Here is a 15,716-nt window from a genome sequence, read left to right as displayed (position 1 = left end):
GCATCAGGGTTTTTTCAAATGAGTCCGCTCTTCACATGAGGTGGCCAAATTATTGGAGTTTCAGCTTCAACATCAGTCCTTCCAATGAACACCCAGGACTGATCCCTTTAGGATGGACTGGTTGGATCTCCTTGCAGACCAAGGGACTCTCAAGAGTCTTCTCCAACACCACAGTTCAAAAGCATCAATTCTTTGGCGCTCAGCTTTCTTCACAGACCAACTCTCACATCCATACATGACTACTGGAAAAACCATAGCCTTGACTAGACAGACCTTTGTTGGCAAAGTAATGCCTCCGCTTTCTAATATGCTCTCTAGGTTGGTCATAACTTTCCTTCCAAGTAGTAAGCATCTTTTAATTTCATGGCTGCAATCACCATCTGCAGTGTTTTTGGAGCCCATAAAAACAAAGTCAGCCACTGTTTCCACTGTTTCCCCATCTATTTCCCATGAAGTGATGGGACTGGATGCCATGATCTTCGTTTTCTGAATGTTGAGTTTTAAGCCAACTTTTTCACTCTCCCCTTTCACTTTCATCACTCTCTTTAGTTCCTCTTCACTTTCTGCCATAAGGGTGATGTCATCTGCATATCTGAGGTTATTGATATTTCTCCTGGCAACCTTTTTTTTTTCTCCTGGCAATCTTGATTCCAGCTTGTGCTTCATCCAGCCCAGCATTTCTCATGATGTACTCTGCATAGAAGTTAAATAAGCAGTGTGACAATATACAGCCTTGACGTACTCCTTTTCCTATTTGGAACCAATCTGTTGTTCTATGTCCAGTTCTAACCATTGCTTCCTGACCTGCATACAGGTTTCTCAAGAGGCAGGTCAGGTGGTCTGGTATGCCCATCTCTTTCAGAATTTTCTACAGTTTATTGTGATCCACACAGTCAAAGGCTTTGGCATAGTCAATAAAGCAGAAGTAGATGTTTTTCTGAAACTCTCTTGCTTTTTCGATGATCCAGAGGATGTTGGCAGTTTGATCTCTGGTTCCTCTGGCTTGTCTAAATCCAGCTTGAACATCTGGAAGTCCATGGTTCACATACTGTTGAAGCCTGGCTTGGAGAATTTTGAGCATTACTTTACTAGCGTGTAAGATGAGTGCAATTGTGTGGTAGTTTGAGCATTCTTTGGCATTGCCTTTCTTAGGAATTGGAATGAAAACTGACCTTTTCCAGTCCTGTGGCCACTGCTGAGTTTTCCAAATTTGCTGGCATATTAAGTGCAGCACGTTCACGGCATCATCTTTTAGGATTTGAAATAGCTTACCTGGAATTCCATCACCTCCACTAGCTTTGTTTGAAGTGATGTTTCCTAAGGCCCCCTTGAATTCACTTTCCAGAATGTCTGGCTCTAGATGAGTGTGAGTGATCACACCATCGTGATTATCTGGGTCGTGAAGATCTTTTCTGTATAGTTCTTCTGTGTATTCTTGCCACCTCTTCTTAATATCTTCTGCTTCTGTTTGGTCCATACCATTTCTGTCCTTTATCGAGCCCATCTTTGCATGAAATGTTCCCTAGGTATCTCTAATTTTCTTGAAGAGATCACTAGTCTTTCCCATTCTGTTGTTTTCCTCTATTTCTTTGCGTTGATCACTGAGGAAGGCTTTCTTATCTCTTCTTGCTATTTTTTGGAACTCTGCATTCAGATGCTTATATCTTTCCTTTTCTCCTTTGCTTTTCGCTTCTCTTCTTTTCACAGCTATTTGTAAGGCCTCCCCAGACAGCCATTTTGCTTTTTTGCATTTCTTTTCCATGGGGATGGTCTTGATCCCTGTCTCCTGTACAATGTCACGAACCTCCGTCCATAGTTCATCAGGCACTATCAGATCTAGTCCCTTAAATCTATTTCTCACTTCCACTGTATTATCATAAGGGATTTGATTTAGGTCATACCTGAATGGTCTAGTGGTTTTCCCCACTTTCTTCAATTTCAGTCTGAATTTGGCAACAAGGAATTCATGATCCGAGCCACAGTCAGCTCCCTGTTTTGGTTTTGCTGACTGTATAGAGCTTCTCCATCTTTGGCTGCAAAGAATATAATCAATCTGATTTCGGTGTTGACCATGTTCTACTCCAATCAACATGCCATGATGACATTCATTTCTCCCACATTCCTTCTACCATTGGATATTCTCTGCCCCGCCCCCCTGCTCTTTTTTTGGCTGATCTGATGGGTAAATCAAAGAGGTCTGATCTGAATTTGAATTTTTCTGATCACTTATGAATTTAAATGTCTGTATATATTTACTGAACATTTGTCTTTCTAAATTGTCCTTAGTCCATTTTTCTGTTACTGTTTTTTTTTTTATTGATTTGTAGAAAAAGTCTGCTTAGATACATAAGTGATTTTGGAAAAAAAAAAACATTCAAAGTAATTAACTAGTATTTTTCATGACTGTTTGTGGTCATATCATTCATTCAACTTGAATAAACCAGTCATAAATGAATTCTGAATTAATAATAAAAGACATAACAGTCAATCTGAAAATAGGGATTATGACCACCCTTAGAGACATGTTCCCTTAGTTTGACTATCTTATTGGTAAGGAAAAAATGCTAGAACCAGGCAATTTTTTAAAATTTACAGATTTCGTAACTACAAAATGTAGTTTATATTTCCCATGATAGTATCTAACTTGGAGATTTTATTTCCCAAACTTGTAAGAAGAATGAAAGTCATGTGGCACAAGAAATAGATTAACATTCATTTCCTCTGAGGAGTAGAGGGCAATGGTAGACTAAGGGACAGAGGTAAGAGAAAAAGTTTGGATTGTGTACTATATATCTTTGGGATTTTGAGCCATGTGAATATATACTACATATTTTGTGGAAAATAAATTTGAATTAAAAAGTTAACTGTTAAAAAGCCCGTGTTTGGAAAGTGATACAGTATAACATGAATCTGGTAAGATTTGAAGATTTCTCAGCCAGCTTGAGGTTTATACCTTATAAGCAGAGGTTCCTAACTTGGTGTCAGTGGTTCCCCAGGGCAGAATTTTTTAATCTCCCTCCTGATCCCCCATGTATGTCTCTTTGGCGTATAATCTACAGAAGCTTATATTCTTGGGGTAATGTTTTTAAGTGTATAATACGTCAAAATAGATAGAAAAACAAAGGAAACCGACTATATTGAAACACTGACTAGTTTTCAGAATAGTTTAAAAATCAGTGATATAGCAATAAACATGCTTCTCTTAGAACACTAAATAACAAGATAGTGGTAGGTCAATAAATGTTATACCTCAGGGTAGTGATGTGAATAAATGATATTTTGAGATATCTGCAATGTACGTGTGATATGAAATGATCTGTGATTTCTATTGGGGACCAAGTTAACTACTGCTGATCTACTGTGATTTGTTGCCTATATTGATAATGGAAGGAAATGCTGATTTTACTGAGAGATTGTGAAAATTGAGATGTAATTTTGTTTCCCATCCAAGTTTAGCCCTCTGAATTCAGTCTACTCTGTTCATAGACCTCTGCCCTAAAAGGATGGTCCAGAAACGGAAAATTGCACGTATACTTTTACATGTGTTCCAGACAGTGCAGTTTTCTAGGGAAAAGGACTTTTTTTTTTTAATGAAATTCTCAATGGATTCTTATCTCAAAAGATTTAGTCACAAATGTAGAGGAGAAGATATTTCTTTCCCTGTACTTATCGTCATGAATGATGGTAAATGGATGATTTGTTTTAAATAAAAGTATCAGATAGTTGATAACCCGTCACTTTTTGAATTCATTCAATAAATATTTTTTTGAGTGTCTCCTATGTGCCAGGAACTGTTTTACATGCTGGAAGACAGGCCTCAAAACAAAAAAGACCAAGTATTCCAGTTCTTAGGGGGGTTACAAATATATAAAAATAAGTAAGTAAGTATAATAGATAAATAGATATAGTTTTAAGTATTGATGAAATGAATACTTTGGAGAGAAAGAAAGCAGACAAAGTCGAGTAAATCTAGAATGGCCTGCTATTTGGCCTGCCACTCAACTATATGTATAGTATAGTTGAGTTAAAGAAACCCTGAGTCCTCTCAGTTTTCTAGAAGTTGCAGAATGGAAAGAAGGATAATTGTCTATAAATATAGAATCAAGAATGAATGTGAAACTTAGAAGATTGCCTTAGATAAGAACCCTGGTCAGATGTAAAACATGGATGTTTCTTAAACGTTACTTCATGCCTGGTTTTAATATTTTCATGGTGTGAGAAAGTTTTCGATCTGGCTTTAACTCTTGATTCCCTATAGTTTTAGATATCTTGCCTCAGTCAGAATGAATATTTGGAGTTCTACAGATCAGTAGACTTTATTTCAGTTAGTTGCTTATTTGAAGCTCTTTTGGGGGGTACTTTTTGGTGACTGACATTCTCAGTCTACACTTTACTTCTAGGTTGAATTTATTACTGTTATTTTTAAAAATTTTAATATCCTGTCATCCAAACAAGTCCACAAAAAGAAACCCCATTCATTTAAATACATATTCTTGGTTACTCTCTGTCCTCCCACAATATTCAAACTCCAGCTAGTCTGATATGGGCATCAGCCAATCAAAGAAGACAGTGCAGTGAAGAGTTGATGATCAGCCCCATCTCTTCACTGTCCTGATTGAGTCCTTGTCAGTGTTCAGACTTACAACTAGTACATACGAGTTTCACTTCTGTCTCAACCTTTTTCATATATCATTATTTCCTGTGACTTTTGTAAATCACCTATGGTATACACAGTTTTTTTTACATAATGCGGGGAGGTAGAGTTCTTTCCAACTTTCCCAAGTTATGAAAAAGGTTACTGTAAACGTCGTTGGGCATATTGATTTGAGCTTCCCAGGTGGAGCTAGTAATAAAGAACCTTCCTACCAATGCAGGAGACATAAGAGCTGCAGGTTCGATCCCTGGATTGGGAAGACCCCCTGGAGGAGGAAATGACAAGTCACTCAGTATTCTTGCCTGGGAAATCCCATGGATAGAGGAATCTGGTGGCCTACAGTCTGTGGAGTCGCTTCTGTCTTGACCTTTTTCATATATCATTATTTCCTACGACTTTTGTATATCACCTATGGTGTACTTGGTTTTGTTATGTGACGTGGGGAGGTAGAGTTCTTTCCAACTTTCAAAGTTATGGAAAGGGTTACTATAAACGTCGTTGGACATACCCATTTGTTTTTTCTTTTTGAATCATTTCCATGGAACTGTGAAACCACTACTTAACCGAGGTGAGGAGTCAGTCTTAGCACCGGCTGTTGACCATTCCTCCTTCACCTGTCCATCACTGCTGTTCTTTCTAAAATGGTGAATTTCAAATTGAGGTCAGGACCTTTGAAGCATTTTCAGGACTCCGAGAGTTCTTTGTGAGAATTCTGTGGGAATAAAGTCTTCTGTGTTTTTGTTTTAGTGATCCTTTAAAAATGTATATGCCTGTATTCTATATAATATGAAGCATCTTATAACTGAGTTGCAGAGTTTCCAGGTAGTAATACCTTAATTCTCATAAGCTATGAGTAAAGAATTAATTTATGAGATGGAATCAAGCTATGAGGTGGAATTAATATAAATATGTGACCAAGATACACTGTGAGTGAAAAACAATGTTTTAAATGCAGCACTCAGTGAAAATATTCACAAGGCAACATAGCATGTGTTCAGATCCCCAAGACTCCTGAAGGATGTACCACTGTTAATATTGCAAGGAAGGGGATTCTTGCAGGCAAGAGAAACTGACCTCTGATATCTTTATAGACAATCTGATATCTTTCTTCTGTGCTAAAGTCAGAGAGAGAGCTGTGACTGGAAAGGTCTGCCCAGGGACTCCTCAGATGTTGACAGGATTCTTTTCTGACATGAGTGGTATCACACAGGGATTTGTTTCATAATTATTAAACTGAACAATTGTATATATTTTATGCATATTTTTTAAATATGCAAATAATTTTCAAAAAAGTTTTACTAGAGGAAAAAAATCAAATGACTTCATTTGCAGCCCTGATACAGTTCTGTGTGGAACTTCCCAATAAGGTTTGGGAAAAGAGAAGAGGGAAGGACACCTCTGCAATGTTGGTGCTGCCCAGAGTTGAATTCTAAGAGAAATCCTGTGATCTAGAGAGTAGGCATTAACTAAACGATCTGTATGATTTGGTGGGAAGAGTGGATGGAGAGTGCGCGTGTGCGTGTGTGCGTGCGTGTGCGTGTGTGCGTGTGTGCGTGCGTGCGTGAGATGGAGAGAGATGGACACAGCAAAGGATGTGAAGAGAAAGGTTTAAATGAAAACAGAGCAAAAATTGCCACCCTTAAATTAAATAAAAATTAGGGTGTTTAGATGGCACCATTACTTAGCTTCCTCCACTTACAGGAGTACTATGTAGTAAATGGTTATAGTTATTTTGCATTTTGATTGAGAAATAACCTTTTCATTTTTCAGAATTCTCAGTGAAAATTCTTTGACTGAATTACACAAGGACTCATTTGAAGGCTTGCTATCCCTCCAATATTTGTAAGTTAATTAGTGAATCATATTTATTGATGAGATCTTCTCTATAAAATAACTACAGGGTTCAAATTAGATAATCTCTTCAATTTCTTCCACCCATACTATTCTACAATTTTGTAAGTCTGTGTAAGGCCCAAGCCCATCTCTACCATTAAATACCTCCTAATCATTTTTTAATTTAATTATTTAGGCAAGATATAGATAGGAAAAAACTCTTTAGTTGTAGAGGAAAAGTGGTAATGGGATCTGAGCAATTATAGACTCCCACGTCTATAACATTATATATAAATGTTCATATACTATCTGCTTATATTTTGTTCATGACTCAAATCTGAACCATGGTCCATTTTTATGCAGCCTGTAAGTTAAAAATCATTTTTAAAGGGTTGTAAATGAAAAAAAAAAAAAGAAGGAAAGAAATGTATGTGACAGAGGCTGTGTGGCCTGCAAAACCTAAGATATTTACTCCCTGGCCTTTTTGGAAAAGGTTTGAAAAACTTGTTTTACTAAAATGAGAGGAATGAAAGTGAACTTCAAACTGTCACCCACGGGAAAGAAAATATGGAGCGCTTGCATTAGTGTGAATGCCATTAACTCATGGTTTGATGATTTAATCTGAGCTGAAACTGGAGCAGTTCAGTTCAGTCGCTCAGTCGTGTCCGACTCTGCGACCCCATGAATCGCAGCACGCCAGGCCTCCCTGTCCATCACCAACTCCCGGAGTTCACTCAAACTCACGTCCATCGAGTCCGTGATGCCATCCAGCCATCTCATCCTCTGTCATCCCCTTTTCTTCCTGCCCCCAATCCCTCCCAGCATCAGAGTCTTTTCCAATGAGTCAACTCTTCACATGAGGTGGCCAAAGTACTGGAGTTTCAGCTTTAGCATCATTCCTTCCAAAGAACACCCAGGACTGATCTCCTTCAGAATGGACTGGTTGGATCTCCTTGCAGTCCTAGGGACTCTCAAGAGTCTTCTCCAACACCACAGTTCAAAAGCATCAATTCTTCGGCACTCAGCTTTCACCACAGTCCAACTCTCACATCCACACATGACCATAGGAAAAACCATAGCCTTGACTAGATGGACCTTTGTTGGCAAAGTAATGTCTCTGCTTTTGAATATGCTGTCTAGGTTGGTCATAACTTTCCTTCCAAGGAGTAAGCGTCTTTTAATTTCATGGCTGCAATCACCATCTGCAGTGATTTTGGAGCCCCCCAAAATAAAGTCTGACACTGTTTCCACTGTTTCCCCATCTATTTCCCAAGAAGTGATGGGACCAGATGCCATGATCTTCGTTTTCTGAATGTTGAGCTTTAAGCCAACTTTTTCACTCTCCTCTTTCACTTTCATCAAGAGGCTCTTTAGTTCCTCTTCACTTTCTGCCATAAGGGTGATGTCATCTGCATATCTGAGGTTATTGATATTTCTCCTAGCAATCTGGATTCCAGCTTGTGCTTCTTCCAGCCCAGCGTTCCTCATGATGTACTCTGCATATAAGTTAAATAAGCAGGGTGACAATATACAGCCTTGATGTACTCCTTTTCCTATTTGGAACCAGTCTGTTGTTCCATGTCCAGTCCTAATTGTTGCTTCCTGACCTGCATACAGGTTTCTCAAGAGGCAGGTCAGGTGGTCTGGTATGCCCATCTCTTTCAGAATTCTCCACAGTTTATTGTGATCCACACAGTCAAAGGCTTTGGCATAGTCAATAAAGCAAAAATAGATGTTTTTCTGGAACTCTCTTGCTTTTGCTCTTTTTTTTTTTCCTCTTGCTTTTTCGATGATCCAGCGGATGTTGGCAATTTGATCTCTGGTTCCTCTGCCTTTTCTAAAGCTAGCTTGAACATCTGGAGGTTCACGGTTCATGTATTGTTAAAGCCTGGCTTGGAGAATTTTGAGCATTACTTTACTAGCATGTGAGATGAGTGCAATTGTGTGATAGTTTGAGCATTCTTTGGCATTGCCTTTCTTTGGGATTGGAACAAAAACTGACCTTTTCCAGTCCTGTGGCCACTGCTGAGTTTTCCAAATTTGCTGGCATATTGAGTGCAGCACTTTCACAGCATCATCTTTCAGGATTTGAAATAGCTCAACTGGAATTCCATCACCTCCACTAGCTTTGTTCGTAGTGATGCTTTCTAAGGCCCACTTGACTTCACATTCCAGGATGTCTGGTTCTAGGTGAGTGATCACACCTTCGTGATTATCTGGGTCGTGAAGATCTCTTTTGTACAGTTCTTCTGTGTATTTTTGCCACCTCTTCTTAATATCTTCTGCTTTTGTTAGGTCCATACCATTTCTGTCCTTTATCGAGCCCATCTTTGCATGAAATGTTCCCTTGGTATCTCTAATTTTCTTGAAGAGATCACTAGTCTTTCCCATTCTGTTGTTTTCCTCTATTTCTTTGCGTTGATCACTGAGGAAGGCTTTCTTATCTCTCCTTGCTGTTCTTTGGAACTCTGCATTCAGATGCTTATATCTTTCCTTTTCTCCTTTGCTTTTCGCTTCTCTTCTTTTCACAGCTATTTGTAAGCCCTCCTCAGACAGTCATTTTGCTTTTTTGCATCTCTTTTCCATGGGGGTGGTCTTGATCCCTGTCTCCTGTACAATGTCACAAACCTCTGTCCATAGTTTATCAGATGCTATTAAAGCAATGCTGTTTAAACGGCACCTTGAAGGGCCATTGGTATCATCACATAGAAATCTTGGTAAGAATAAGCTTGCGAAAGGAAAGTGAGAGAAAGGTAAAAACAGAGGAAAATGTTAAATATATAACTTTGAACACTAAAATGTTAAATATTTAAGCAGATGAACTATGTAAACAGTACTTTGTCAAGAACACATTAAGTTATCAAAAGAACAGAGTGTTTTTAAGGATTTCATGGAGCAATTGCATGAAATTAAAAATGTTAAAGATGATGTATAAGTGGTATATTTAGAAATGTTTACATAAATAAACATATAAGAAATGCCCCTAACTTCACTAGGTACAAAACAAAAATCTCTCCAGCCTCTATTTTTTGGCCACACTGTGTGGCTTGCAGGATCTTAGTTCGTCCACCAGGGACTGAATCCAGGCCCCTGGCAGTGGAAGTGCTGAGTCCTAACCACTGGACCTCCAGGGAATACCCTCTCTAGCTTCTTTATCCAAGAAGAAATGCTTGCATAATGTTTTTGTTTATTTGGGATAAGGAGATACCATGTTCTTTGCTTTAAAAGCTCAATTTTTGTCCTTTGTCCATGGCATCCAAGATGTGTATGTTATTAACCCTTATTAAGCCAATTTATGATACTGTTTAACAAGTAGATTATTTTTGCAAATATAAAAGAGTTAAGGGAGATGAGTATATAAAGAATCTCACCTCACCCTAACAACAGTTCTTTAATTATCAAATCTTCAAAGCCTTAAGGGCAACCATTTTCTTTTCTTCTGTCTGGGCTCCAAACCTTACAAACATGGTTTGGAGAAAAACAAAGATAATTACTCAGTGGATTAGGCCCTTCATTCAGTTCAGTTCAGTCGCTCAGTCATGTCCGACTCTTTGCGACCCCATGAATTGCAGCATGCCAGGCCTCCCTGTCCATCACCAACTCCCGGAGTTCACTCAGACTCACGTCCATCGAGTCCGTGATGCCATCCAGCCATCTCATCCTCTGTCGTCCCCTTCTCCTCCTGCCCCCAATCCCTCCCAGCATTAGGGTCTTTTCCAGTGAGTCAACTCTTCGCATGAGGTAGCCAAAGTACTGGGGTTTCAGCTTTAGCATCATTCCTTCCAAAGAAATCCCAGGGCTGATCTTCAGAATGGACTGGTTGAATCTCCTTGCAGTCCTAGGGACTCTCAAGAGTCTTCTCCAACACCACAGTTCAAAAGCATCAATTCTTTGGCACTCAGCTTTCTTCACAGACCAACTCTCACATCCATACATGACCACAGGAAAAACCATAGCCTTGACTAGACGTACCTTTGTTGGCAAAGTAATGTCTCTGCTTTTGAATATGCTATCTAGGTTGGTCATAACTTTCCTTCCAAGGAGTAAGCGTCTTTTAATTTCATGGCTGCAATCACCATCTGCAGTGATTTTGGAGCCCCAAAAAATAAAGTCTGACACTGTTTCCACTGTTTCCCCATCTATTTCCCAAGAAGTGATGGGACCAGATGCCATGATCTTCGTTTTCTGAATGTTGAGCTTTAAGCCAACTTTTTCACTCTCCTCTTTCACTTTCATCAAGAGGCTCTTTAGTTCCTCTTCACTTTCTGCCATAAGGGTGATGTCATCTGCATATCTGAGGTTATTGATATTTCTCCTAGCAATCTGGATTCCAGCTTGTGCTTCTTCCAGCCCAGCGATCCTCATGATGTACTCTGCGTATAAGTTAAATAAGCAGAGTGACAATATACAGCCTTGATGTACTCCTTTTCCTATTTGGAACCAGTCTGTTGTTCCATGTCCAGTTCTAACTGTTGCTTCCTGACCTGCATACAGGTTTCTCAAGAGGCAGGTCAGGTGGTCTGGTATGCCCATCTCTTTCAGAATTTTCCACAGTTTATTGTGGCCCTTCGTTACTTCTATGAAATACTTTATAAGCTGATTATTTCATGTTAGCACCCATATGCTCATTCTTTTTTAAAAGTGCCAGTCAATAAAAAAGCTAAAAAGGAATATGCTAAGAACTTAGCCTAGTGTCGGAAACACAAAGGTGGTTAAGCTAGGATTCCTCCTAGCAATTCATGATCTCACAGAGAAAATAAACATAGAAACTCAAACCATAACGACAAAGTGCTGTAGAGGCACAGAAGAGGGAGCCAAGCAGGAATAAAGCTACATTTCTTTTAAAACAGTCATTTTCCTCTTATTCACTCCCTACTTGTTGATTTTATAAATATTTGAGTTTGCTTTATGTCCATGTGTTGGCTGCAAGCATGATAGACAATGTGCATAAACAGGATCTAACCCATACATTCAAGGAGTTTTACGCTGAGAGAAAATGGGATGCAAAAATAGCTTTCTTTTTTTAAAAAAGGAAATGAGTAAGGGTAATGAGAGCTGTAAGTTGGTGTTGGAGCATAGAAGAGGGCAGAAAGACTTCTAACTAGATCAGGGAAGATGTTGCTAAAGCAATGCCGTTCAAACGGAATCTGGAAGGGCCATTGGTATCATCAGATAGGCATCTTGGGAAGAATAAACTCGCAAAAGAAAATTGGGAGAAAGACAAAACACAGGAAAAACACTTTGATTACCCATAAAGTTCCAGTGGGGAGAGTAGGAGATGAGAGCCAGATTATCAAGGGCATTGGGGACCAAGCCCATAATATCATGCCAAGCGACTGTGTTACCACAGCAGTGCTCTAGGACAGAGAGCCTGCAGCAGAATTAGTCACCTGGAGGGCTTGTTGAAACACAAGCTCCACCTCTGTAGTTAATGATTCAATCCGTCCAGAGTAGGGCTGAGTATTTGTATCTTCAGTAAGTTCACAAATGGTGCTGGTATTTAAGGACTACTTCTGGAAATTGGCTCAGATGGTAAAGAATCTGCCTGCAATGAGGGAGACCTTGGTTCGATCCCTGGGTTGGGAAGAGCCCCTGGAGAAGGGAACGGCTCCCCGCTCCAGTATTCTGGCCTAGAGAATGCCGTGGTCCGAGGAGCCTGACAGGCTACAGCCCATGGGTTCGCAAGGAGTCGGACACGACTGAGCCACTTTCACTTTCTGAAGAGTTAAACTAATGATCGTGTAGAGGCTGGCTTAGGAATGGAGAGAGCAGAGATAGAAACACCAGTCAGAAGACAGTTATACCCATCCAGGTGAAATGAGACACAAGCTGATATCAACGGAAACAGGATAGTCAGCTATAGTCAAGAGTGGGTATTTTCAAATAAAAATCAATATGATAGAAAGTGTAATCCTGAATTAGGTAAAGTTACATATCAATGAGGGGAGTAACTTCCTTTCAGGTTGTATGAAAATATATCTTTTATTTCTGCTAGTACTGAATTAGCCTAGAAAAACAGAACTAAATTGGGAGGTGTGTAAATATAAGAAAATTCCTTTTAATGTTAGAAATTGTAATTGGAGAATAAAAACTTTGAGCTCGTAATCTAGAATTTGAAGAGACTACAAAAGGTGGGAATCTAATCAATTCTGCTGTCAGGAAAGATTACCTCCAAAATCTATCAAGATCTATAGTTGTAGCTCAAAGGGTAGAGAATCTGCCTGCGAGGCAGGAGACCAAGGGTTGAGAAGTTCCTCCGGAGAAGGGAATGGCAATCCACTCCAGTATTCTTGCCTGGAGAATTCCATGGACAGAGAAGCCTGGCAGGCTACAGTCCATGGGGTCGCAAAGAGTTGAACATGACTGAGTGACTAACAGTCCATAGTGATAGCTGCCTTCCAGGTGATTATGATATAAACTTTAAAAAAGTTCTATAGTTATATATTTTATTTATAGAGATTTCTTGAGAGAGGTGAAGGCAGGGTTAGGGACTCTGGAAGGTTCAAATAACAATTCCTAAGGTTTGGAGTTTAGACCAAAGCTATGTATTTATTATTATCATTCTAACCTCTACTAGTTATTCCTATTAAATAGATATCTAATAGCTAATTGAGGCAATATTTTCCTTTTACTTTTCCTAGAGATTTATCCTGCAATAAAATACAGTCTATTGAAAGACGTTCATTTGAACCACTTCCTTTTTTGCAGTTTATGTAAGTTACAAATATAACTTCATTATATTTGGAATTTTTAGAAAACTTAATTTTTATCAAATTAATTTGTTACTCATTTTAACATATCATTAAAATTATATAACAAGTCTTTTTTGTCTCTGGCAAATATGAGTGTGAGAATTATTACACAGATCAGAGTGAATCGTTATAGAACAGTGGTTTCCAACCAGGGTGATTTTGCATGAAGTGACATTTGGCAATGTCTGGAGACATTTTTCGGAGGAGGCAATGGCACCCCACTCCAATACTCTTGCCTGGAAAATCCCACGGAAGGAGGAGCCTGCTGGGCTGCAGTCCATGGGGTCGCTAAGAGTCAGACACGACTGAGCGACTTCACTTTCACTTTCCACTTTCATGCACTGGAGAAGGCAATGGCAACCCACTTCAGTGTTCTTGCCTGGAGAATCCCAGGGACGGGCGAGCCTGGTGGGCTGCCGTCTATGGGGTCGCACAGAGTCGGACACGACTGAAGCGACTTAGCAGTAGCAGCAGCAGGAGACATTTTTGGTTGTTAGAACTGTATGTGCTACTGACATCTAGTGGACAGAGGCCAGAGATGCAGCTAAACATTCAACAGTGTGCAGGAGAGCCCCAGGACAAGATAGAATTATCCAGTCTCAAATGTCACTAGTGCTGCTTTTCTAGAGAAATAAAGATCACTCAACATAAGCATTTATTGAGCATTTGCTAAATGCACCACATATATAATCATTAAAGTGTAAATCATATTATCTTCCACATTGACATTTCTTTACTGTATGGAGGGAGTTACTGGTGTTATTTTCATCATATATAAATTAGATTTACTGCCAAAGAATAAGTGTTTTCAAAGAATATGTATATTTTCTTCTTCTTTTGCTTGTGTCTTTTTTTGTAGAAATCTTGGTTGCAATTTACTCACAGAACTGAGCTTTGGAACATTTCAGGCCTGGCATGGAATGCAGTTTTTACACAAGTTGTAAGTGAAATAGAAGATGAATACATGTATAAAACTATGTGTAAAAACATCATACAGTTATTGGTTACCTGGGTGTAAGCCTAGTATGAATCTTGAAAAGTATGTCCTGAGATCCCTTTTTTTTTTTTCTCAAATGAGGAAACTAAGGTACAAACAGGTCAAGAGACTTGTCTAACTCCTAAGTATGAAACAGTTTGGTTTCCATAGTACTGATCTTTGGCACAGGCAATAAAAGGCACCAAGCAAAAACACTCAAATTAGCACTGTCATGGAATCCCACTGATCCTGCTCCAATATGGGAAGGGTCCATGAAGTTCCATTTTTGAATTTAACTTTGATTCCTGCTCATGCTCAAAGTTCCTAACTGCTTAAAATCTATGCAAGGCGAAACTGCAAAGATCTAAGTTTAGCACACATTTCTTCATGGAACAAAAGGTGTGGATGCTTCCTCAACCATTACCTTCTTTTAAACGGTAAAGGAAAAGGAATTCCTGAACATCCACCACAGGGCTCTCCCCCATCACCCAGATCCTTGTTTTCCAAAGAGTATGCCTCTGAAGTGAATGATCTGTGGCCAGTAGGAACCTTTCAGTTATGGAAAAAGTTGATGTTTTTGTTCAGCTGTAGTGTGAAAACTATAAAGAAAATACATTGCTGTAGCCTAATGCTATAGCCTTTCCTGACTACTTGTCAATAACAAGTGTGGGTTTTACACCCCTTCTGCTCAAAAATTCTGTGGTTTCTCTGTGATACAAGCAAATCATAGTACATCCATGGTCGGAAGGGGGTTTTCGAGTCAAGATAAAGAGCCTTGTCTACACCTGGCTTTGGTGAAGACTCTCTTACTGTCGTGTGGCTCAGAAATCCAGTTTCACACAGTTCCTTTCCAGTTAATGAAGGTGTTGAGGGTGTGTCCAGAGCTACAGATCCCTGCCTCGGGTGGCCTCCCCCGTCCCCGCCCCTCATGAGTTTCCTACTTTGGGCAAAGAGCACCCAGGGTCAGTTTTCCTTTGGCCAGAGAGCCAGAGAGCAGGCCCTATGGTCCCTCCACCAGGAGGCTTCAGTGGCGTCAATACACTGTCTTAAACTCACCACCTTTTCTAAACATTTTATAGTGCTAAGAGTCCCTGATAAGAATCAGAGTTCCACTGTGGTTATGCAGGCAACAGGAAAATAACTTGTGGAATCACAGTTGACAAAAATTAATGAATTCATTCAAAAACATTCACAGAGTGCCATGCCCACTGTGTGTCAGCACTGTTCTAAGTGCTGTGCTGGGGACACAAAGAAGAATAGGACAAGGACTGTGTCCCCAAGAAGCTCTCACACTGGAAAGAGGAAGATGGATGTTGATGGGAAAATATATGAGAGCCATGCTAGCATCTATGCAGCAGGGTAACAAGGTGGGCAGGTGCAACAACGTAGAAAATGGGGGGTGGGTCCGAAAAGATTCATAAGGGAAGAGACACCAACTCGTTCCTTTTGAATTTTTGTGTTTATCATGAATGACAGGAAAAGGTAATGAAAGAATCTGAGC

General features: G+C 39.6%; 1 protein-coding gene across 1 annotated transcript in view; it reads left to right on the top strand.

The window, feature by feature from the left end:
• LOC128065455 (leucine-rich repeat-containing protein 37A2-like) overlaps nt 1-15,716 on the top strand; it is a 49,645-nt gene that overhangs the window by 8,153 nt on the left and 25,776 nt on the right. The window contains exons 7-9 of the mRNA XM_052658634.1: nt 6,425-6,496; nt 13,129-13,200; nt 14,099-14,179. Coding sequence (XP_052514594.1) covers nt 6,425-6,496; nt 13,129-13,200; nt 14,099-14,179 — 225 coding nt within the window. The remainder of the gene's footprint in view (nt 1-6,424; nt 6,497-13,128; nt 13,201-14,098; nt 14,180-15,716) is intronic.

Source organism: Budorcas taxicolor, chromosome 19 (genome assembly GCF_023091745.1).
Source record: "Budorcas taxicolor isolate Tak-1 chromosome 19, Takin1.1, whole genome shotgun sequence".
NCBI classification, from domain to species: Eukaryota; Metazoa; Chordata; class Mammalia; order Artiodactyla; family Bovidae; genus Budorcas; species Budorcas taxicolor.
This window is presented reverse-complemented; position numbering and strand designations above follow the sequence as displayed.